The 25,514-nt window shown below is 40.7% G+C and overlaps 1 protein-coding gene across 2 annotated transcripts in view; it reads right to left on the reverse strand.

Moving 5' to 3' along the window:
• Positions 1-25,514, reverse strand: part of plekha7b (pleckstrin homology domain containing, family A member 7b) — a 66,042-nt gene that overhangs the window by 12,650 nt on the left and 27,878 nt on the right. Inside the window, exons 4-15 of one of the 2 annotated variants that reach the window (XM_046388422.1) lie at positions 21,684-21,767; positions 16,130-16,250; positions 14,440-14,544; positions 13,709-13,781; positions 13,130-13,230; positions 9,406-9,584; positions 7,481-7,909; positions 6,736-7,276; positions 4,725-4,808; positions 4,088-4,222; positions 3,137-3,190; positions 263-334 (exon numbers count right to left, since the gene is read on the reverse strand). In XM_046388422.1, the coding sequence (XP_046244378.1) occupies positions 263-334; positions 3,137-3,190; positions 4,088-4,222; positions 4,725-4,808; positions 6,736-7,276; positions 7,481-7,909; positions 9,406-9,584; positions 13,130-13,230; positions 13,709-13,781; positions 14,440-14,544; positions 16,130-16,250; positions 21,684-21,767 (1,978 nt within the window). Of the gene's footprint in view, positions 1-262; positions 335-3,136; positions 3,191-4,087; positions 4,223-4,724; positions 4,809-6,735; positions 7,277-7,480; positions 7,910-9,405; positions 9,585-13,129; positions 13,231-13,708; positions 13,782-14,439; positions 14,566-16,129; positions 16,251-21,683; positions 21,768-25,514 lie in introns of both variants that reach the window. The other variant, XM_046388431.1, reaches the window with a different exon arrangement.

Raw genomic sequence — 25,514 nt, forward strand, 5'->3', positions numbered from 1 at the left:
CCCTCACTGTGCAGTGTGGATGGGTGTCCCCACAGTGTTGCAATGTACATACACTCCCTTCCCTCCGCAGCCTCTGTTTACCACAACTTAGGAACACACACATACACACAAACCACACTAAAACACACAGTAAAGTCAAACTAAAGTCAGCTTCTCTGTAGTGGATTGTAAGAAGTCGGAAACGGAGATCTTAAAGAAAAGGAAGACATGGATAAACAGAGTACTTATCCTTTAAATCCTGAGAACATAAAGATTCACTTACATCAGCATCACTTTCTGCTATTTTCACAGGCCTTGATGGTCTTTCTGTTTTTAAACTCTCACGCCCCGTAACCTGAAAATCCAAATAACAAAAAAATAAAGAAAAAAAAGAAAAAAAAAGTTTAATATCAATTTACCTTCACTTTAATACTTCCACTAAGCAGATAACAACAACATTTCAAATCAAGCTGGATGATCTTGATAAAATAATGAAAAAAACAAAAAACAAAACACAATACACACAACCAAAAGGAAAGTATAAGCATGAGTTGTTATAACAAAACTTTGTGCAGAAGTGGAGCAACAATATTTGTGTTCGGGGAAACCCTAAAAGCCCCAAAGCTGCTCTTTCCTGGCTGACTATTACTGTAAATGATTTAAACAGTCAGGTCCTTTACATGAACCATGAGGGAGGAAAATGCCGATTTTATGAATCAGAGACACATAGATCTATTTACATTGGTAAGCTGTAAGTTTGGCATAAACTTTAATTTCATTTTTTCTACTTCAAAAAGCTACAATGTGTCACCTGTATAAATGTTAAACTCTCAAGGCCTCTAGTTTCATATGGTAAGAAAGTCTGTACACACTGGCAGAGGCAGCAGTGACAGTATGGGCAAAGCCAGCGGTTTGTCAGCTGTCTTCATATGCATAAAAAATAACAACTGACCCGTTCTTAAAGTTCATTATTGATTAGGCCTATTGAATTATTGTATTTTTGTATCATGAAAGCGGCAGAAGAAGCATTGTGCTGTATTATTTAGCAGGACTGCATGAAAAATGCAAGCAACTTGCAGGTGTGAAACACAGTACAACAAGTACTGAATCGTAAAACAGAGTCTGTAGATTCCCATTGTAGCCTTATACGCATCTGTTCTGTTCTTATGTCTTTGTAGAGAGCTTAATATACTTTCTTCTTTTATCCCTTTTTTCCAGTAATACATGGCAACACTATTATAAAACACTCTTACAAGATCTTTCATTTCTGTGGTAGTTTAGGTGACTTAATGGTAATGTGCTCTTTTGCTGTCAGTGTAGTAATAAAGGGACTGCCAGTCTGTGCGTCCTTTCCAGATGTTCTCCAGATAACAAGGCAGAGATTTGTAAGCAAGTTGCCCGTCACAGTTAGCAATGCGTGAAGCTAAACAAGTGTGAGTGGGTGGAATATTCATATCACACCCGCCTCAGGATCACCGCACCCAACACAGCATTATGGAGACCAGTGCAAATGGAAGGCTCGGTTAAAGGGGCATTCCACCTATTTTACATGTCAAAGTCAATAACTAGTCATGTAGAGCACTACACAGTCTGTGAGAAGAGTTTTTTTTTAATGTATTCTGTGGTTCTGGCGGAAGCTTTGGCAAGTCTGGGAAAATTAAGATCAACAGGATATCTTGGACTTGTGCTTGGAAGCTACAAATTTTCAGTTAGGAAGGGGCAAATAAAACAGAATGTGAAGTTAAAAGTCAACTATAAAGTAAAACTAAACAAATATTGACCGCTTTTTGTGGTAACCCGTCTTTCTCAAATTAGGCAACTTTATGTAAATGCACTGCTAAGTTCCTGTAACACTCTTTCAAGATTATGGTGAACAGACACATCCTCACATTATCATCGGTTTCTGCCAGTTGCCACAATGAAACTAGAGACCCTAAAGTTGTCGCTGTCATATCATAACCACATAGCCAGTATAAATATATATAAAGAGCACCATTGGGTCATTTTTTACGCTCTAGCAAGCAAAACAAAACCGACATGAACAGAACATAACAAACATTTATTACATTCAGTAATGCAGAACAGCATGCAAGGAAGCCCTCTGGCATAACGACTTCCTTTTTCGTCATCGCAAATCTCACAGCAGCGTTGGGAGTAGCACACAGTGAATGATCGGATCAAGGTATCCATGTGCAAAATCCTGCATAATTTCCAGGGATGCATCACATTCCTTTTGAAAAGCAGTGGAGATGTCTGTTTCACTTTGTATGCACACCATCCTTACATTCCAACAGTACCCAAAACTCGGAGTGGAGTTTTCAAACACATTGTGTACTGAAACGATCATCGGGTCAATACTTTGGATCTGTTTTGAAACAGGAAATGGAGAGGAGTTACAGGGTGTACTGTACATTGTTAGATTACCTCCCTCCATTCCAACACACAACCCAGATTTCTAAGTAATGTGTTGTGGTGTTAAACATACAAATCAGTTAGGATCAAATGTGTTTCACCAAACGATGCAAATGTTATGTATTCTGGTAGCTGGATCAATGAGGTGGGCTGCTTAAAGGTATATGCTTGCTCACTTTGGTGTAGTCTGTTTGCAAACATGTGCTGACAAATCCTGCATTGTATGCCTTTAAATGCAGCATTAAAAGGCCTTTGAGAAATTATACTTTTTCTAACATTTGCAAAGGAATTGGAGTTCACATGACTCAAACCAATCATGTGCTTAGAAAAACTTCAATTCCCATCAGGACAAGCTCAACATCGACATGTATTGGTGTGACAGTACAAAAAGTGAAAAACACTGTGACAGAACGAGCATCAGAACATCTACTAATTTAAGACGCCAAACGTTGCTATCAATTAAGTTTCCACTGGACTATTTGTTGGATTCACCAACCTGTTAATGCAAATATTGCTTTTGATCGTAAAATGTGCAATTTACATATCAAGAAAACTGTGAAAAGACATGTTAATCATAAGGAGACAGTAGAAAAAGCACAGCGCAGAACAGAGGAAAGACAGGAAAAGGGGAAAAAGGGAGGCAGATGTTGGAGGCAGCAGCAGGACAACAAGAGTGTAGTCCACAGAAGGGACATGGAGAAGAGGATGGAAAGCATAAAGTGGCATTTACTTTGTTGGGGCCCACCTTCAGATCTAGATACTCCAGGTCCTTCTTCAGTTGTATGTAAGTATCATCAGCCTTTAAATGAGCAGTGGAGAGATAAATCATTTGAAATGAGGTTGCAGACTGCATGACTCCTAAGGCCTTTATTTTCTTTAAAGGCACTGCTAACAGAATTCGATCTCAATTACAGTTTACTTCTACATCTGTATTTTGTATCCTAACAGTTAGCAAAGCCAAACTGTAATTAAGTAATCATGTCATAATTTAACTGGTTTAATGTGTCATGTTGGAGCTCATAGACAACTGAGCAGCACAGGTCTTGTTCATGGCATGTGGTTAAACTGAGTGTAAGCATGGAGGATGGCCAGAGAGAGGTTGGATGTTAGAAACTGGCTGGAGCTGTCATTGCTGAGCACCGATGCAGCTTCACTGTGGTCTGCTGGTCTTACAGCAATGCCCTGTTTGTGAACAGACTCATACGGGAGACTGTGACCTGATGGCTTCTTCAGAATGAAAACATCAGGAGCAAAAGATTTATCAAAGCACAGAGACATGTAGAAAGATGCTGTATTCATCATGTATTGTTTTTGTGGCTGTGCAAGCATACAAATCTACAAAACAAAGGTAAAGTATAAAATGTGGGCAACTAGCTCAAAATGTTGAATATTTGCAAATAAAAAAACGCAAGCATTTGAAAAATTTTTCCAGATAAGAATAAAGTGGATGACCAACACTGACCGTAAAGACACTAATGTGTAGCTTAAAGGCAATCTGGACAGTCTGAAGTGCAATACAGCCCATGCCAAAATGGTTGAATTAACAAGACAACCAAGCAATGCCAACAGACCACACAGTCTTATGAATGACAGGGAAGTGATGTATGGGTTTGGCTGGGGGGAGTGGGACCACAATGCACTGGCAGGGGTTGCAGTGTGCTTTTGAGGAGGTTAGGTAAGTACAGGGGCCCCTGACCTGCATGCTGGGGCCTAGAAGGCCGTTGTGCTGGTGTTGCGGCAGGTGAGCGAATGCATCGCTGGGGCTATGCCCACCAGCCATCTTGGCTTGGTGCCTCCGTAGCTGAATGAGGAGCAGAGTCAGCTCCTCTGGCTGTAGCCAAGGCCGGGTTTAGGGGCCGGAGGGCAGTGAAAGCGCAGAGGAATGAGAAAGAATTCTTGAGAACCATCTGGGCAGTACATTAGCCGAGAGAGCCAAGTGGTTAAGAGGCCAGTATACTTTAAATTCATCAATGTCCTAACGCTAGAGCTAGTTCAGCTATAGCTGCACAACTGAAAATGCGAGGATGACTAAATGTGCTGGCGAGGATTGTCTGAAGATAATGAGAACTGATAGCATAAACCAAATATCATAATGGCATCAAAAATTAATCAATCTTTGAGGGTGTTCACTAAATCACTCCACTAAATCGGGTCTAGATTCTACATCTTGACATCTTGTCAGGGAGATAAACCTTACAAATCTAAATTTTGTTATTACTGTTCACATCTGAATTTTTGCTATCTTAGACTACTGGAAAAATAGGTTGATTCTATATGACTGATAACTTAAACAAAACCAAGTTTAGTAATGAATACAATCAAGAGTATCATACCGTTTTGCCATGCAAGCTGGGTGCACTGACAGTGTGTGTGATGTAGCCCATGGCTGGCATGGACCGTCTCTCTATTTGGGAAGTCTGCACAGAAACAAAATTCATCAACTTGTTATTACAGACCTAATAGAGTCAAATCAAACAGAATGTCTAATTCACCAAGTGATCTTCAATAGAGCGCTGAAAGTGAAACACAGTCCACTCTATCACACTGAATCAAAGTTAAACCATTGCCTCCAAGTCTGCAAACAATCTTGACTACACAGCAGATTTATTTTTTCATCTATCCTTTTCTCCGTTTCATCACTCCTCTTCGAAACAAGGTGTACCCTGAGTTTTAGATGCTACAGGGCTTAGAAAATCTGACGTTTTTGCTTAACACACAGAATTAGCGAAAACCATAAACCGCTACAGAACCTTAAAAGGACACAAACAACAAGAGATTTAATTAACTACACATAAATTATACTAAACCTGCTTTCTTAAAATAACATTTGTTTGCTACCAGCAAGAGAAGCACTGTAAGCCATTCCCTTTGAGATTCCCATGCCACTATTTTTTTTGCTGTATAATAGGTTTTTTATTTAAATGCAAGATCAGAAGAAAGAGACCGCTGCTGATGTTTGAGATAGAGTAGAGATGTTTATAGGGTGCAGAGGAGCCCTGGGCAAACTGGATTAGCTGCTAATAAAACATACTTCTTAATGATATTCCACAGAAGTGTACTGATCGCTATTAGTTAAGCGCACTCCAGTCAGAGAGCACAATCAGCCTCAAAGATGCTGGGTGAACCAAAAGTTCATTTCAGACTAAATTTAATTCCCATAAACATCACTCCCTTGGATGGTCTTGTGTAGTCACTGTGGCTCCCTTTGTCAAAAATGTATCTTCTTCCAAAGCGTTTTCCATAATTGTGCGTCATTTTGTTTTATGGTTATAATTAGTGCCTTGACACTCGGGTGAATGATGAAGGAGATAGAGCATCTGCGACACTTTGTTTACTTGAGTAAGACCAATGGGTTGGTTGTTAGGCTTGTGTGTGTTGGCAAATGCGGTTGTGGTTTGGAGCGAGATCTTTTCACATGTGGAGGGTGTGGTGGGCAGACAGCACAGGGTGTGGATGACAGGAAGGCCCCTTGCTCCGTCTCCTGTGGTGGTGGTGGTGCTGTCTGAGCGCTACTACGGTTTGAGCAACGGCAGAGTGGCCGGCTTTTACTTGCACATGCTCACACCACCTGCAAAGTGGGGCCTGGGTGTGGACTGTGTGAATCTGCAAATGATTCACATGAGCATCAAAGTCTGCTCGCCGAGAAGTTGGGAGCCTTCTCATGCTCCTCGCGCTAATCTTCCCATGATGTCCTTGGGAGCTGACAACTTCCTTAGGGTCAATAGTTACCTCACTATTCTAAGCTACCGTGAGAATGAGACTTTTGTCATGTGGCTCACTACATGTGAATCATTCAATTTTACATCAGTCCCATGCCAATGACAGACTGCTAACATTTACTTTGCACCAGTATTACAGTGTTAAAGTGAACCAATGTCGGAGTATCAGCACATAAATTCATCAAGGGTGGGACTTCTATCCATCCATCATCTTTATCCATTTATCCTGTGCTCCTGGTTCTGACAGACTACACCTTCCACAACACATGCTGGGCAAAAGGCCTCCATGTAAGTGGTTGGGTAATTCACGTGAGTGTGACAGTGATGTGATACCACATTAGGAATAAACCTACTGGTGCTCCTTTCCACTCACCACTCCTCTGAGTGGAAATAGAGGAATCTGGAACTAGACACTGGCTGTATGTTTGCTAACATATTTGACTTGCTAGAAAACTGAGAAAATTATTCCAAAGTATTTTTCTTCTGAATGCAGTACTCATAAGAACTTATCTTGCAAAGTACACACAGTAAATGTTTTATAAATTATCCAGCAATGCTAAAGTAATCTGTTGTATAAATTGTCTCGGGAACATTTCTGAGAGGTAACCCTCGGTAGGTGTCCTACCTGTGAAAGTTGGGTACAGATATGGCCAGGGGAGCTGGACCTTGTGCTGTCCCCGGGTGCCACATCATCCACTGGTCTGACTGTGCGTCTGTCTGAAGGAGTGTGTGGCCTGCGAGGGGACAGCGGTTTGAACGAGGAGGGGACTGACGGTGGAACTTCACACGGGGACGGAGGGACGGAGATTGAACGTGGCATCTCCAAAGTAACTCTAAAAGAAGAAGAGTCTGTGAAGTTAGGGCCAGTGTAGATAGGAGCGGTGGGGCTGCCATGACGGAACTGCTGCCGCTGCTGCCACTCGTACAGCTGCCACACCATTCCCTCCTTGGTGGCCATACGCTCATCTGTGGACATGCGGAAGTGGCTGAGTCGGTCATGTGCATACTTGTAGTCACTGGGTAGGTTGCGTGTGGCTGGAGGAGAGCTGCTGCCACACGGGAGACGGGGAGACTTTGGCAACGACTGATAGGTGGCATCTGCTGTGCTGGCTTTGGGCTTTAAGGGAGGAGTCCGCCACGGGAGGTTGTACTCAGCAGAGGGAGCACTGAAACAGCAGAACACATGAAAGTATTTTACACAGTATCCGTGAGAGCTATTTCTGTATTCCCTGTTTCACAGGGCAATTCAAATATGCAAGTCCCCCTATTAGCCACTAGAGGGAAGCATTTATTCAAGGTTTTCTTTACCATCATTCATGCTGCAAAGAAATGTCAATCGATTCATATAGATTGTGTGTAGTCAAACTGACCTCTTCGATGGGTCTCCTTTATGAACTTTGACCCACTGCTCCACCTGAGCCAGTGTATTCTTCCTCTGCACATGCTTCTCGGTGTCTGTCCGTGAAACAAAGCCCCTCTGATAGACAAGATTGCCATTCGGTTCTGGTGGCAGAGTCACTTGGATCACAGTTTGCTGTCCGTTCTTGTGGGCGGCACCATCTGCAGCGTCTGGAGAGCGTCTCTCTGCTCTCTCATCTGTGGCTGACTGGCTGGGCCTCCCCTGGCTGTCTGATCCATACCTCACCTCATCTCCATGAGTCTGCTGGATGCCATTATCTGGAGGTTCCTCTCTGTCTGTCCTGCGAAGACTTTCTGACTGAGTTGAGTTCTGGTTGATGTGGACATGATTGGTCTGTGGGACTGCCTGCTGTGCAGCCTTCTTTGGCTTTTCCACCTCCCTGTGAAAAGGTGAGATAGGATGATTAAATATATCAGCAAAAGTTAATCCTGCCTGTTGAACTAAATTGCCCATCAAGAGTATGCTCTGAAGTGTTAAAGTGCGATCTGTGTGCATCTTTCAACCAATAAACACAGCACTTGTATGGTTATTCCTCCATCATCTAAGTCCCTCCAATCTAAGAGTTTCTCTCAGAAAGGATCAGAGACAATAGGGAGTCATTCACTAACTTTCCACCTGTAACTTGTCAACTTTGTCTTCATCAAATGGTTTGAGGTAGTGTGCCACTGTTCTTAATGTGTTTAAATATCGAAAGTTGCAATTCACAAGGTTTCACTTTTAAATTCATCCGTTCTTTTCCCACTCAAGGAAATAAGACATGATTTAAAAAGTCTAATTTGTAAACATTATAAAGGTTGCTCATTTCTGCAGATGTAATTCCAAGGAGGTAAAATATTTTGTCCCATTAAGGTTCATGCTACATGTCTGCAGGTACATGTTTTCATGGTAGATAGAGGTTAAAGTGGTAAATAGATAACTCCTCCGTCTCTAGTGCCATGGTATTATTATTGCTGGCGTCGCTGTCGTTAAGACAACCGAATCACTTTCTGTTTTCCTCAGAGTAGCAACTACCAACAACACAGGACAAAGGCATGAGTTTATTCATTCATTTAGTCCATAATGGAGACATGAAAGCTGGTAGAAATGGTGCCAGCTTGCCAGCCTGACTGAATGGCCCGTCAGCCTTTATTTACCAGGAGATTTTGTGCCTGGTGGCAGTCAAAGCAAATTTATAGGGAACAAATCTGAATGCCGATGGTGTCATTATTCCACAGCCAAAACACTGTGCAATAAACATTTATTTGATAATGATGTATTAAAGCAAAAATCTTGTCTATTGCAAGTAATGACCTCACAGAGAACTCATAAGAAAAATTTTGTGTTGTTTACTTCATGGGCTTTTCATATAATTAGTGTTTCATTTCAGTCATTTCAGACCAAACTAAGACTGTTACGTAGAACCCCCCCCACACACACACACACACAAGCACACAAAAGAAAAAAAAAAACAGCAGTACTGACTCAAGTTGGCCTCTAGATAGCATTACTGCACAGTCCATTTAGTCCATGCAGCACATTCAGCCATTCATGCCAGATACAACAGATAGAGTAGCCACAGCCGGTATTATAGATACAAAGTCATTCATTGTGAATGTGATATACATATACATTTACATCTCAGTGCCCCAGAACAGACAGACAGGGTTGGACCTGCTGTGGATGTCAGTTCTGAAGCTAAACCAGTCCAACACTACACTACACAGACAATGACTAAACAGCAGTTTTGAATACTCTGATGCACGGGTTTCCTTTATGAAATCATCTGAAGACATATCGAGTTTACAGCGACCACTATACTTCATTGAAGGAGAGATGTTGGTTGCAGAAGCCCAACCAATGAGAGGAGTGAATACTGCTCTGTAGAGCAAGACCAACCTCTTTATAGTGTGACTCTGCTGCATCAGTGCAGCCTGGTTCATGGCCCGAATCCAGCCATTCATGTCCTCCTGTGTGTCCGCACTGAAGAAATATGTCCGCATCCCGCAGTGTTCTGCCTGTGAGCCAATCACAGAGTTCTTATTGTAAATGTAGGAGCGCATTCCCGTATGGCTCGCCTGTCAAAGAGAGAGAGAGTTCAGGAAGGAGAGGGAGAGGGAGAGAGAGAGAGAGAGAGAGAATGGATATGGGAACTTCTTACTGAAGAAAGGAAAAATCTGCTGATGAGTGAAAGACTTTGCTTTCTTGTTTACTGAGACTGACAGCCATCAACTCAGTGAAAACAAAGTTTACAGCAATATTTTAATTAAAAAAAAAAAAGGGTGGGATCAAACTACTGCAGTAGAAACAATGTGAACATTGTTCTGCACGACAGAAAAGCATAACACAGGTTATATTTTCCAACCGATTCATTAAGAAAAGCTTCAGCAAAAAATAAGCAAACTCTTAAGCACACAGAAATCAGACTGACACTGTCTAGTCAGGATACACACACACACACATATCCACACATCATAAAGATTATCTTACCTTTTGATATTTCTACATGGCGCAGCTGAAAGCCTCATTCTGATGCAGACAACCTGCATTCAGCTGTTGTCTTGCACAATTTCATGAGTATATTGTCTCCTATTTGTTTCTCCCTTGCTTCACAGTCATACAAAGTACCTTCACATTTTAAATCTACTCAATATACAGTGAAAGAGTGGAGGTAATTGGTTAGTAAGGCTTAATCATACTGTATATCTCCATAATCAATGTTTTTTTTTTTTTTGTGAATGATGCAAGTTATTTCACATTAACTGTAACGTCACCAAACCAAAATTCATGAGGAGCCGCTGATAATAAAATGATAGCCTCCATGACACAACAGTGAAGTGCATTATATACACTGTGGACAGAGTGGCCTCTTCATCGAGTCAAACATGCTAAATAAACACAACATCTGCTAAAATAAATCCACAGTCACAGGAAAAAGGGCTGATCAAATGCATCCTCACCAAAAGAACTCTACAAACATGTATAGAGTAATTAGTGCAACAATGACTTAATCGTGAAGGAAGCTCTGCCCATTTATTAGTCTGTCTGTAAGTGGTATCACCAATGCACACTGTCAGCGTATTTTTTAAACCTCTGAAGTAAATAAACTACAGCTTTGGTACAGAATAGGAGCTTTAGCAATTCAGCAGGCTGCAAAGTGACTGCAATCATTCCATTAAAAATGATTTTATCTTTATGTGAGAATATGTGCAACGCAAAACACTGCAACATAAATCCAACCAGGGACCTGATGAAGAGAAACGAGTTAAGAGTTTACAATGTAAAACAGAACAAAATTAAAATATGTACAGCAGGGGGGGGAATCTGCGGATGGCAACAAACATCCAAAAAAATGCCATGAAATCAGAGTAGAGTGTAGGGAGCCCCGTTGTCCCTCCACTCCAGTGATGATGAGAATGCCACAACTGATATGCAGGACAAATACCAGAGCCACTGAGCATATACGTATATGAGACTGATGACATGAGTAACCTCTGAATGTCCTGCACTGAATGTGCAGTTTTTTGCAGTTTCATTTCAAATCCAATTTACAGTGAGTATAGTGCCAAAACAAAGGTTTTCAAACACTTACGGACTGTACTGCACATAAAAATCTCTGTTTTTTCCCATTAAAAAAATCACAATCGAGTTGTTTATTAAAACTGATGGCACCCCTACGAGCTCTGGCATTGTCCATAGATGACTACAGTCATGCCTTTACATGATTTAGAAATGTGCATTCATCGGCTACTAGAATGACATGAAACAAAATGAGCGGTCCACTGATGAGGCTCAAGTGAAATCAAATACCTATTCATGCAAGACAGGAAGCCTATGTGATTCAGGACGGCCGCCCCGCAGAGAACAGTACTCACTCCGCCCGCGCACACACACCGGGTCACAATGGGAGGCGATTGACCAACAGGGAATGAGAGAAACACAGTGAGATGAGCCAAAATAAGAGCAACACAAAACAACAGGAAGTTACAGCAGATCAGTGCTGACTCAATAAGAAAGAACAGAAATGGCTCCGTCTGTGGTTTAATGGTAGTCATCACAGAAGCAAGAATGAGTAACAGTGGCAACATCAAAAGCGTTTCGATACTTTGCAGTCCGACACATCAACTTGACAACACGGCACAGCCTGCAGTGCTTCATGGAAGGTGAAAACGTGCAAAAAAGTCTAAATATTTCAGAAAAGTACTTCCACAACCTGTATTCTCATATTTTCTTAAGTCAAGCGCTAAACTGATTTTGAGAATAATTCTAACGTCACCATCTCTAGCCTATTATTGCAGTAACTGTAGTCTGTAGTTCACTGTACGTTAGCTCTAACAGTCTGAAACATCCCACCACTGAACAACACCGACACCTGCTGAGCTCTTGTCACGCATACTTAGCAGCAACTGAATTTTTTTTCCAAAGCACCTCAGATACACGTAATTATATCTCCTGCTCTCTTAAATACAGTGTGGTACAGCAGAGCCCCGGTTCATTTCATCTAACCTTACACACACTCCCCCGCAAGTGGTGGGAGGAGACGGTGAATATGCTGAATGTATAATTAATACTCCCAGCAGCGCAATTATCATACAAATTCCATTGTAATGTAATCTGATCTTTATAAAGATACGTACCACACGAGCACACAGTCACACACACACACACACACACACAAAATCCAAGAACAAAAGCCTGAGTACAAAGGAGCTGAAAGGATTGCAACAGAATGCCCTGAAGCTGCAGTGGTGCATCAAACATTCAGGCACTATTGTTCTTTGCAGCAAGCTCCGTGTTTCCAAACAGGAGGAGCTGGCTAATGTTAACACACAAAAGACATAAATCCTTTTCCTGTCCTCTGGCAGAATTCACAGAGGGTGAAGAGGAAAACACTTTGCTGCAAAAGCAAGCAAAAGGTCTGCTGTACACCTTCAGATGAAAACAACACTGTTATCAAATGCTGGCTGGCTCTATTAGGTGCAGTATAAAAGCGAGTTATGTGCCACTCAGATTTCAAAGACAGACTGAAAGACCAGAGCTCCTGGACTGTGCATACCGTACATAAGAGTGCACTGTTGCAGCCTCTCTGCCACCCCGGGGCGGGATAATGAAACATACAGTCTGCTTTACCTCAAATGCACATGTCAGCATGAGCAGATCATATCCTCTGTGTGACCAGATTACATAAAAAGCCATCAGACCAGAAGGCCAGAAGTTCCATCAGACTCCACACAACTGGGACTTCACAAGACGTCCTCATAGAATTCAATATCCGAGTCGCATGTAAATGTAATCTTTCTTGCATAAGAGTGTTTTTTCCCCCAATCTTACTTTGAGAACTGACAAACCAAACACGAAATTAACAAAACAAGCCAAACGTATCAAAAACATCAGCATTTGACTGTAATAGTGACTGTAATACAAGCAGCTATAAAAGTTTGCACAGCTCCAATAATCTGTAAACAGAAATGTTCTAAATGAAATCAGGAAATATCTGATCACAATACGCAAACAAAATTATGACCTGATTATGAAATGAAAATGTTATTGAGTGATACAGCAATGAAAAACTGAACAAATTTCATGATAACTCCATCCGATTCAGCTCCCTTTCCAGTTTTACCTTGAAAGCGTATTTGCGGTTTATGTGGTCATCAGGCTCAACTGGTGAAATGACATAACTGGGCAGAGGGATGCTGCCGAGCACCGTCTCCTCCCGGCTGTCTGTGAAGGAAGCACACGCATCACACAGAGTACTGTTACAGGCATCTAAAACAACATGCTCTACTTCTGCCAAGATCTTTTATGATGTTTACGAGTGACTGCAGATTTATGAACAGCAGGAAAATTAGTGAGACATAATTCATGGGTGACTCCTGTCTGGGTGAGACCGCGTGGCAGCATGTGGCACGAGGTGGCATGTGGCTTATCTATTATTCAGTGTGATTAATGCGGGAGAGGAAGTAGATGCTCCTGCAACACAAGCACAGATTACATCCCATAATAAAACAGTCAAGTTAATGAGGAAGGGAGGAAGAGAAAGCCGACGAGAGTTAGACATAGCAAGATATGTCCTACATCTAATAGTAGACTAGTCATTAATTCAGAAATGTAAGGTGTGTACTGGTATGTCTGATTCAACAATGAATATTTTCATTTACGTCTGTCAAATCCTGGCCAAGTGCACTTTTCATAGACTCACCTTTGTAGTAAAACAAGCAGAAGTCTGACAAAACAAACCACTTCCGTTTCCACAGTCGCATTCCAGAGCTGTCCTGGGGGTGAAGAGGGAAAACGCAACACACGGTGTATTCAGAAATCCTCCTCGCAGGAACACTCGTTAATTCACATTTTAATTAAAAACTGTAGTTTGGGAATATAGCTGTCGTAAGCAGTGAGGAAGTTTGTGTTTGGGGTGGGGGTGGGGTGCTTGTGAGTATCATTGGAACAACAGGTTCATTTCATTTCAACTTTTTTCTTGCAGCAACTGCAGCCTCATTTAACTCAGCACTGTAGGTCTCTAACTGGGTTTGGTCAGTCTTACACTTTTTAGATTTATGTGCTCCCATGGGACACTCTGGATTAAAATGGTTTGTAAGGGCAGATGAAGCATTTATATTGTAAATGTTACAGTTCATAGAACATCAGATTCTGAACAGAATGACAGATTATTGTTCAAAAGAGTAGAGAGACGGACCATACGGGGAAAGAGGGAACCACAGAGGAACCGCTAACAGTGATGCAGACTGTAATCCAACTGCTGCTGTTCTCCACACAGCTACAGCTGTTTTATAGTGAATAATCTCATTTCCTTCAAGGAGGGTAATCTTCACGTGACTGCTGTGAACGACACGATTCGAGCCCGTGTCGACTCTTTAATAGGTGCGGCCTTTCTTTCGGACTCACAATAAGAACAGAGGAACCCCTGCTCACCTGTTTATAGAGCCAGCCTCTCACCACCACGGGGATATTGAGGTTTCTTTTAATAGCCTGATCCCTCTTGCCAAAACTGTGTATTTTCCCTGTACCTCTGGAGCTCTGTGGAAAGGAAAGAAAAACCTAGAGTTCATTATTATGGTAGCTTTGCTCTAGAACAGTGAGCCAATTTATTGTGCTTAGCTGAGGAAACTTGGAGTGATTAATAAATACCAGACATGTGTAAACCTGTGTATGTGCGGGGGAGGGTTAGGTCAATGACATTTAACTCGGTTTGATTTACCAATAGTTTCCACAACAAAAAACTGTTTACGGGAGTCATGATTTGTTTTTTTAGGGGGGGCTTCTGAAGGGAGGCATAACAGAAAAGTTTAGAAAAGTGCCTGAGGACCACCATCGCACTGCCCTCCACAGTACAGCTGCTAAATTTAGTTACTTGGAAAGGGAAGAAACACAGTCTACTAATATGTCATTCTTTCCTGGAAATTCCTTCTTTTAACACTCATAATGAGAAGAGGAAATACCAGCTGGCTAATCTTGTGGATGCCTTGGTCCATTTATAATCAGGCTTATTTTTAGACCACGTCATTCCAGACTGCATATTCTCTGTAGAAATGAAATCATAAATGTCGTACAGCTTAATTAGACAGAATTAAAAACACCAGGGTGACCAAAAGTTGAAGGGAGTGGCACAAAACACACTTTTTAAACATTATCTGTTAATCTATTGACTATTTCTCAATTATTTGGTTTGTAAAATGTCAGAAATTAGTGAAGCATGTCCTTCACAAGCTCTTCAATATAAAATCTTCAATATTTTTTGTTTTGTCAGATCAACAGTTAACAACCCAAAGATATCTGGTGTGCTGTCATATCAGACAAAGGAAAGCAGAACAGTTCACATGAGACAGACTGGAACCAGCAAATGTTTGGCACTTCTGCCTAAAAATGAAGTAAACGGTAAATGGATTATCAGAATTGTTCCTTAATATTTTTTTGGTATGTTTATGATAATTGATCAGTTCAGCTCAACAACAAAGTAATATGAAAACATTGCAAATATTTTTAAAATTATCAGCAAGTGAAACGCTCAAGATTGTCAAGACAGTAGTTGTGTCCAACATTAGGTTGCCCTGAAACTGATTCCAGTACTGAGGTGTGTTGTGATGGAAAACAATTAACTAGTTTGGCAAATGTGAAGGTAAAGTTAAACTGTCTGTCAGTGGCTTCCAGAGGATTAATGCTGTGTATTACTTTCCTGTGCTTCTGTGGTGTGTCCCATATTCCCTGACCAAACATGTTTCCACAGCGATCCAGAATCGCTGTGGAAACAGCAGCAAGTCCATCGCACCCCTGTCCAGCCCCGCAGGATGAGCCTTTGAGTTCTGTTGTGCTTGAAAAAAACTGCTCTCTGAGGCCATTCATCAGAATTAGATAATGTCCTCGAGAGCTGATTGAACCAATTCATCAACATGACATTAACAGTCATCAAGAGAGCTCTTAAAGCAATTCTCCTCCCTAAAAACAAATGTTTGATTGATCACGTCACATATGAAAATAAACATTTACATTCTCTTTAGGATTCATTTTCTCTTTAAGCATTAACCTATCATTAGATTTTTACAGTTAACGTTCAGCAGTAAAATTGATGGTTGGCCTCTCAGAGAAGAGAAACACTGATGCTTACCTTTGACCCTGAAGGGACATCCACTGCTGCTGCTGAGGTCACTGCCTTGGAGGACTCTGTGACCATGATGGGGGATCTCTGATTGGCTGCTGACTTGGACATAGGGGATTCTATCCTACAGCTGAGAAGGCAGCAAAGAAGAAGAAGACCAGTAATGCAGACAGGATGAGAAGCATTGGCGGGGTTTTATCTCTCCTCCTCTGTGACAAAATAAAGAGACGCAGGGAAACAGAGCACAGCCCTGTGCTGAGCTTTCACATATAAAGGATATGACTATTTCCTGACACTGCCATGCGACCTGTCACAGCCAATGGCTTTGCAGTGGATGTGTTAATAGTGGAAGCTTTGTGTTCCAAACAGTCCAGTGACACTTTGTATGACATGCACTGAGGTCCAAAAAAAAAAAAAAGTCCTTTCACTGGTGGTTTATGAGTATATTTATATTGAGATAAGAATACTAACAACATAAGACAGACAGTGATAGTGATTTTTTCCTCTGTGTCAGGAGTTTCAAAGTCAGCATTATTGTTGGTATAATTATCAGAAAGTCTCAATCTAATGGTGTTTCTTAAACTTTAAAACAAAGCTCCAAAAGCCAACTGTAAATGAAATGCAGTTTCTGTATTTATATCTTCTAAGCTTTACTTTCTTGCTATATCATTACCATACTCATTTAAAGTGCTCGTAAGACAAAAAAATAAGTAAATAAATAAGTACACCACAGAAAAATGTGTTATAAATGCAATCTGAGTGATAACAAATATCGCTAAGTACACAAAATAAGGCTTCAAAACTGTGAAAAAATAAGCAGTACTCTGAAATGTATGTCTCCTAAGTTTAAATCAAAAAATAAAAAATAATTAGCATCACGGTTGAGCGACTACTTGGCTGAAACAGATAATGTGCTTTTTATGAGTATCATCCGTGTAAAATATGTCGATATCCATCGTAATGAAAGAAAACCTCTCTGGGTAGCTGACAGACTGCAATTTACCGACGTTGACCAAAGGTTCAGTTGAGGCTGTTCTGTAAATAGATTTCTAATGAACAATAAATAGTTTAAGACCCACACAGTTCTGAGTACAGATATGGGTACAGATAAAGGCATACTCGCTCATCCCTAGTTGGCATTCCCCCCACCCACAGTGCTCAGTTTAGCAGTAGAGAGAGGGAATTGAAAATTATGTACAACTTGTGAATCCTTAACAATAACTACTTGTGTGATGCCTGAAATACAGCAGGTTCCTGAAGGTTAATGGAATGACAAACAGCCAGTGACAAACAAACAGGACAATCTCAGGTGACATTGAGGTAATTACTGCAATATATCCTTCAATGCAGATGCAGAAAAAAAATGTCAGCATGAGCAAATCAAGAGGTCAGGGTTGCACTGTTGCATGGGTAAACATTAAGTAAAGATTTTTTTAGTGGCCATCTCGGCAGAGCATCAGTATTTTTTTTCTCCGGTTATTATTGTCTAGTACTCACAATGTCAAGGACTTTTTTCCAGGCTGATGCAGCTTTTCATTTGTCCTATATGCTCAAAAGGGGATGCATCATAGACAACAGGAAAGCTGGAGACAGCGAGGATCAATTTGATTTAACAAGATCCCAGAAACATCCCTTTGGATTTCAAGGCAGTGCTGATTAAGTGATAACATGAACTTCCAGCAGATTTATCATCCATAAATCTTGCAGACATCCTCCTAAGTCTCTTTCTTAAGGTGTTTTTGCTGGGTTTAAATCTGGAGACTGGATTAACATTAAGTTGCTGTCATGGTTGAACAGTAATTTGTTCTGCTGTGAGGAGCCAATTCAAAATGAGGGAACTGTGACACAGAAGGGGTGCAACACCAACACCACCGTCATTTAACACAACACAGGACAGGTCCACGGACTGTTGAACTGAATGTTGAACTCTAGGCATAAAGTTATGTTAAGATTTGCCAAATCATTTTTCCGCAATTCTGTCATTGTGTGTGTGTGATCACATGCTCACTGTAGACTTCAACATTTGACATGAGGTCAGTAGTGCTCTTCTACATTACATGTAGACTTCTTGTAAGAACCAATCTGTCCATTTCTTCTTAATCATTCCCATTCCCTTTCAGTGGACCAAAAATGTTTAGCAGTTCCTAAGAAGGTATAGGGAAACTTCTGCAACATCTGCAAAACTCATCTGCTGCAAGGCAGTCAGTGTAATTGACATACAGTTATCTGGTACTTGGCAGAGCCTCTTCTGGACTGCAGAAGTGAGTGTACAATATAACAAGGTGTGACCTCTCTCTCTGACAACACTAACTGCATTGTCCTGCAAAGGGGTTAAAAGCTTGCCTGCTAACCCTGTAGTTTTCTTCCTGTCTTGTGTTATCAGATAAGCTAAAGATTTGTGTCAGAGACTAAAGCAAAAAAAAAAAAAAAAAGGGAGAGAACAATGGAATAAAACTCACAGTATCTGCACTCATAGTCTGGACTGCAGCCAGCCTTTTTACAGGATGTTTCTGTCCTATCAAGGGGACTGTGCTGTTTTATGTGAAGCTTTCATACTGTTTACCACCACTGTCACTGGAATGGTTCCGCAGGAGATTTGTTGTGGCATGTGGTGGAGAGGAGCGATATTTCACATCACGATGGCTTTAAGGAGGAAAGACGCTAAGCTCCATCTCTCCCTGCATGTCTTGTCATGATGGAAATGAGGGCACATTTGACGTTTTTTAATCCCTTCAGGCAGTAGGAGTGCATGAGGAGAGTTGACGAATTGATCATAGTGTGATAATCCATAACAAAGTGAAAGCCTTCAGGCCAGCAAAGCATAGGCTGATCGACCGCTCTGTGGGGAAGGGCCTCCTGAAGCTCTTTTTCCTGCTCTGCCCTCAATTCAGGGAACACACCGAGGCTCTCCTTACTTGGAAGGGAGACAGCAATTCATGGGAGAAATCAGCTTCCTTTTCAGATATCAGTATACGCAGAATGAAGTCCGTGGCTTCACCATGAAAGTGAACAGAAGCTACATTTTGCAGCCACAGCGCAATCATTCATGTGTCGTACGCATTCAATACCAAGCCTGCACCCCAGCTGTCACGCTCTCCACTAAACACTGAAACAGCATTATGAAAAGAGGGATGAAAGAGAGAGGCACAAATAGGCAATAAAATAAACAGATGTTGGTTTAGAAGAAAGAGCATCCTTGAGCAGTAGTTAGCAGTGTGTGAGTGTGTTTGTGTGTGTGTGTGTACCGCAAAACAAAGCACTTTTGAGTAGATGTCTGCGCTAACAGCTGAACTTGCTTTGTCAAGTTAATTTGTACTGTTTTATATTTTCTTGTCTGGTTTGTGCTTAACTGTGTATACACTGTGGATATCTGTGAATATTTTTAATTTTTTTTTTTAAGATTTTTCATCCTATATTTCTATTTTTATTCTTTATTTTTATACTTTTGTATTTTTATTTAATTTTACTTATGTGTATTCTTCAGTGTAGCACCATGTAGCATCCTGGAGGAACGCTGTTTCATTGCTCTGTGTACTGCACACACATAGCTGTAATGACAAATAAAGCTCCTTGAATCCTTGAAAACCTATAATGTTACTAAACCGACCTAAATCTACACTAAAGTTGCCTTTTTGACAGACCAACACACACACATAATTCCATTAAGTGCTTGAAGAACATGGGTAATGTACTTCGTGAAACTTGCATTGTGCATTGCATGTAACCAGTGTGTGAACATAGAAAGTAGCTGAGTTCTTAAACTCATAACCAGAATTATCGCTTCGCACCAGTCAAGGTGCAGTTAACATCCATTTCTGTCCAGATTCATATCTCATATGTAGTGGGTGATAGATGTCTTCATCACGTGGTGCAAGGACAGTCAGCTGAAGCTCAATATCATTGCAACCAATGAGCTTGTGGTGGACCACAATGCGTCAGATATGAATGCTGCTGCAAAGAACAAATTCACATCCGAAAATTCTAAAACATGGATGCATCCCGCACATCTTCAACCATCAACCACTGTCACCATGTCACCATTTCAGTATTTGACCAAATATGAAATGTGGTCACAATCTTATCTACTCTGGAGAGAGAGCATTATGATGTCACAGTGAAGTTGACCTTTGACCTATAAAATGTCATCAATTCATCGTATTTAATATTTGTGTGAAATTGTGTCATAATTAGCTAATTAATTCTTTAATTATAGCTAAAAATGTGTTTTTTGAGGTCACAGTGACCTTCGACCACCAAAATCTAATTAGTTCATCCTAGAGTCCAAGAGACGTTCATGCCAAATTTGAAGAAAGTCCTTCAAAGGGAAATAATAATAACAAAATAAAAGATTATGCTTACTGGATATACTTAGACTGGATTTCTTAATTATCTCCTGACCGTTTCACACCATCGCTGTCCTTGTCAATGACTGATGCTATTCTTGACATAGCTTAAAGAGATTATGACTGCCATTTCAAAGAAAAAGGATAAAGAATCAAAGAGTCACTGTTTAAAATGTGCAAGTGAGCCCCTTGGTGATAGACAAATCCCTTGATCAACGAAACTGAACTCGTGATAATGGACAGGAAATTAGTGGACAACACAGGTGAATCTCTGCTTTAACAGGCTTTCTTACCTTTAATTAGTAAGAATGTGGAGGTCACATGCTTCTGCCTGTAGTGAACACTGCACTATGCATGATCATCTTACACCAGCCCGCCTAAATACAACCGGACACCTGCTGCTCCCTTATATTGTACTCTAAACCTGCCACACAGCTTTGATGGCTCCACCCAGAAAGGCCCAGGCTGGGATTCAGAACCTTCTCGCGATGAGGTCACAGTGCTAACCACTGCAACTCTGCCCTTCCAGTTAGACTCTGGGTGATATTTTGCCATAATTAGCACATCAATTCTTGAGTTATGGTATTCATGAGATCTCATGTTTATGAGAATGGGACAGACATTAGGTAACGGTGACCTTGATCTTTGCCCACCACAGCCACAGTGGAATAAAAAGAAAGCCTGGAGAAATTCTGTCAAGTCGCACAGTCAGATTTCCATTTTTATGACTTCAACTACAGTGAGAAAAATATCCCAGATGGACTATAAAAAATAAAGCCAATGTGAACATAACTTGGCTGACTGATGAGACAGATTCATGACTTCAGGTGTGATATGAACACGATCAAAAGCATATGTGAGTGTCAGCTATTCCATTACCATAAATTCTATTAATGCAGCAGCTTGAGGAATAACACTTCAGATTCTCCAGGATGCAAAGTCAGTGACAAGCAAATGCAGTCAGCTATGAATGTCATGACAGTGATGAAAATAATAAAATATAATTTGATTCTTTAGTATTCTACAACAGAAGCTCATTTTCCTGATGAACTGTTTTTGCTTTGTTACTGCAGAATAGACAACTCCCCCATAATGATAAGCTTTATCAGTAAGAGTGAAAGACTATTTCTGTAATCCCACTGTATGACCTTGAACTAACCAATCTGTACAGTTAAGCATGCAGTGTATGCATCATTCCTGGGGTAAAAAGACCCACTCACCTGTCTTGTAGTGTGTATTCTGTGTTTTCAGGGGAAATCTGTCCGGTCACTGGGTGCCGAAAAGATGTAGCCCTAAGGTTGTGGCTGCAGGACGGGGAGATGGAAAAGAGGGAGGAAAACAAAATTAGCATCATGTCATCAATCATATTCCTGCCTGATCATACATTTCTATGCTTGTCTTCGTGTGCTGATTGAGGTTACGACACAAAGTTTAGCTTACAATGAATGCCTCAGTCGACTGTAAGAAGATCTATGGCAGCACTGCAGCCAGATCTGGAACCACAGCTCATATTCTTTTACACAAAGTGTGGGGCTCAGCACTCTCCCTTAGCTAGCTCACTAGGTTTTATTGATTTCATTTAGATGAGGCCATTCATTGCTTTAACTGGAGCATGAACGCATGTTACTGTCACAGGCTAGAATAAGAAACAGATAAGTGGCTAGTGGGGCTGGTGTTGAAAGGAATGAAGCATTACTACATGGCTCCATTTCTATTGGTTGTTGTCTATTGTATATTTAAGTGTGACTAGGCAGGGACAAAACTTGGGGTATTTTATTTACAGATTAAATACAAAATAAAACAAATCCCAGATATTTTCTGCGATTGTGGACACACGCTGTCTTGAAACACTGAGCCAAGTCCACACATTTGATGAAAATTAAGATCCAAGATTTTAGATTTATACTTTATTCCTAAGATTATTACTGACAGTGTGCTTGGTTTATAAAAGATGTCATAGATACCATAGGCTCCATGAATCCCATTTGTATTTATTTTTTTGTAAATAGTGAGTTGACAAACAAAGACAAACTGCAGCTTGGGAGCCACAGAACTGTGGCTGATATTAAAAACAGATATATGAAAAGATAAAGTGACGCAGCGTGTACAGAAATACTGACTGTAGGTCTGCTAATTCCCCCCACCTTTAACTGATAACTCCGATCACACTATTCATAAAGCTTATGCAAAGTTCACCACAGACCACGTGTCTCAAACTGAAATAGACTTAAATAACCAGCAGGAAAATCACTTAGGTCAAGTCTAGATTTTCCTTAGAGTTGAGATCATTTTCATATTTAAATAAGGTTTTAGAAATAACTACTTAGACATGGCTTTCTGTTTAAGTCTCACTTAAGCTCAAAATTGATTTCAAGGCCATTTTTTTAGGCACTGAAGCCTAGTCAGACTGATCTATCCGCCTACTGTACCTGGTTGATCTTTCTTAGTATTTATAAAAACAGATTTAATCCATTTCTAAGTGCTAATGTATTTATCTTACCTCCAACCTTGTCATCAAACCATTACAGTTCAGTCAGTCACAGTATTTAGCTTTCTGTTTCATTTGTTCTGCTCACTAGTTACACTATTTACAGGGCCTCTGAGGTGTACCACAACCCAGGATTAGTTAGCTGTCACTGGTACTCAGTGCAGCCATCTTTTATCTGCCCAAAACTGTGAAACATCCCTTGAGATGCTGCTGGTTTTCTAATCCTTAATGTATCTGAGAGTTTGTTTTTTTAATTTTATTTTGTATGCACATATAAACATGGGGAGCTTTAGTTCTACAGAGAACTCATTTTCTCAGCAGAGCTTGAATATCTCTGTAAAGCCTAGTAGCAGAATTAGGCAAAATTTCCAACTTTGCCAAACCCTCTTCCATTACAAATGTAACATATTATAAAATATAAAGGCGTGTGTATTCTCTCTGCTCAGGTATAACTAGAGAAGAGATTTGTTTTATGACTATAAGAACAACCGATATAAAGTATGTTGACGTCGAGTGAAATGAACTGATTGGAATTTGTTCGTATTGTATTTTACTCCCCAAACCCTTTTTTACCTCCTCTCACTGCCTTCATACAAAGTCTATTACAGCGGAAAAAACACAACAGGAGCTGAGAAATATAAACCACAAGCATACAATAAAAGTATAGAGTAAATGCTGCTGTGCAGAAGTTAAATCCATATACTGCTTTTTCAGAAACACACACAGAAAAACAGATACCTAAGATAAGCACGTATACACTACCCTGAATTGAAACGCACTACGGAGAACAAAATGACTAGATATCCTACAGTAAGAGGTGAATCACTTGAAGGACAGCTGCAAAACGTCAAGCCACAAAGGTGCAGAATGATTCAAGCTGAAAATGGTGCCTCACTGCATCACCATGCAGCAAAGGGAGGGGAGACAAACTGAGCAGGGTGGAAAGATTTATGAGTTGACATTTCAGAAAAGTTCAGAGGGTGTATTGAACAGGAATAATACTAAGCGATTCTGCACACACAAACAACATGAAATCAAACATAAACAATACATACAACCCACAGTACACACACCCATGTAAGAACAAACACACACACACACAAGCTTGGGAAGGCTTGTTCCCGTTAACAACTCATAATTTGCAGAGCTGCACTGGGCACACAGCACTGCACCAGCATCCCCTGTTAATTAGGAGCCCGCATTCTTTCAGGCTTTTGTTTTAGCTGCATTACTTCTGAACTATTTGTCACGGAATTTGCAGCATCCCCGGTTAGCGTACAAACACTGCAGCACAGTAGGTCTGTTTGTTTGCAGAGAACTAGCTTCCATCAACTTTTGGGACAATATTGTCCCAAAGGGGAAAATGAACTCCTGCTGCAGAAGAGCTGCAGCACACACACGCTTTGTAGACTGGCAACACAGCTTTGTTGTTCGTGTCGGTGAGATGTAGTCACTAGAATTTAATGTCACACATAAGAATCTGCATAGGGACTCTACATAAATCACTGACTGTAATACAGTATTCAAGTTACAAAAAACAAAATCCACCTTGGAGTCCTCTCTGAACCCTTTCGGAAAGGAAGATCACATTAACTCAAGTGCAGTCGATCTTTGAGTGAATCATTTATAATCACAGCAGTTCTAATGAGTAACTGGTGAAAACATGTCAAGGACCCAGTACACATACAGTAGACACAGTAATGTCTAGCTTTCATCTCAACCTCTGAAGCTGATGCTTATTTGTTAATGAATAAAACAACAGCACACATTCAGGTTATTTATCTTCCATCAGCTTTGGTCTGACGTTGATCTGTTTACAGAGAATATTTATCCGAAAACTCAAATAAGTATGATCTTCATTAACCCAAGTTACTTATGCCACACGCTACTTAAGCAACACCAGTTTACACGCCGTACTTTGCTTCTGTTTCTTATATACCAGCAACACATACTGAAATCTAACAAAGAAACAGTGCGGCGCAAGATTTTATTTTTTATTAATTATTTGTTCATTGGTAGCATACACTGACACTGCCTCACACCACTAGCATGTTGCAGGGCCCCAAAACACTAACCATCAGGTCACATAGAGTTTCTGCTTCCATTAGGCCAGATAAAGACAGAATAAGGAATGACTGGCATCTTTCCATTTACACAACCTCAGGAACACTTCTCCATGGAGCAGTGTTTACGTGCACAGTAGACATGTTACCACAATGAGTTCAATCCTATTTGAGAGGTGGCTGACAGTTAAAAACTACCACATATGAAGTTCAAATAGTTTTGTGAAAGAACTCTATTCTAAGTGGTCGACCCTTACAAAAACTAATTGAGGATTTTCTACAAACTGAGCTGAGTTTGATATAAAGTGCAAACTGTGAATAGTGAGTAACCTGGGAATAAAATGGAAACCTGGTTTCGATCTCAGCGAAAGCTGATGTGTAGGGACGGCAGCACTGCAGCTCAAATCAGCTCGCTCTCCCTCTCAGTGCTGCAACAGCTAGAGTCCACAGTTCAGCCCTGGCACACCATGCCAGTTTTTGTTTTTGATTTTTCCCAGCAA

This window comes from Scatophagus argus, chromosome 1 (genome assembly GCF_020382885.2).
Source record: "Scatophagus argus isolate fScaArg1 chromosome 1, fScaArg1.pri, whole genome shotgun sequence".
Lineage (NCBI taxonomy): Eukaryota > Metazoa > Chordata > Actinopteri > Scatophagidae > Scatophagus > Scatophagus argus.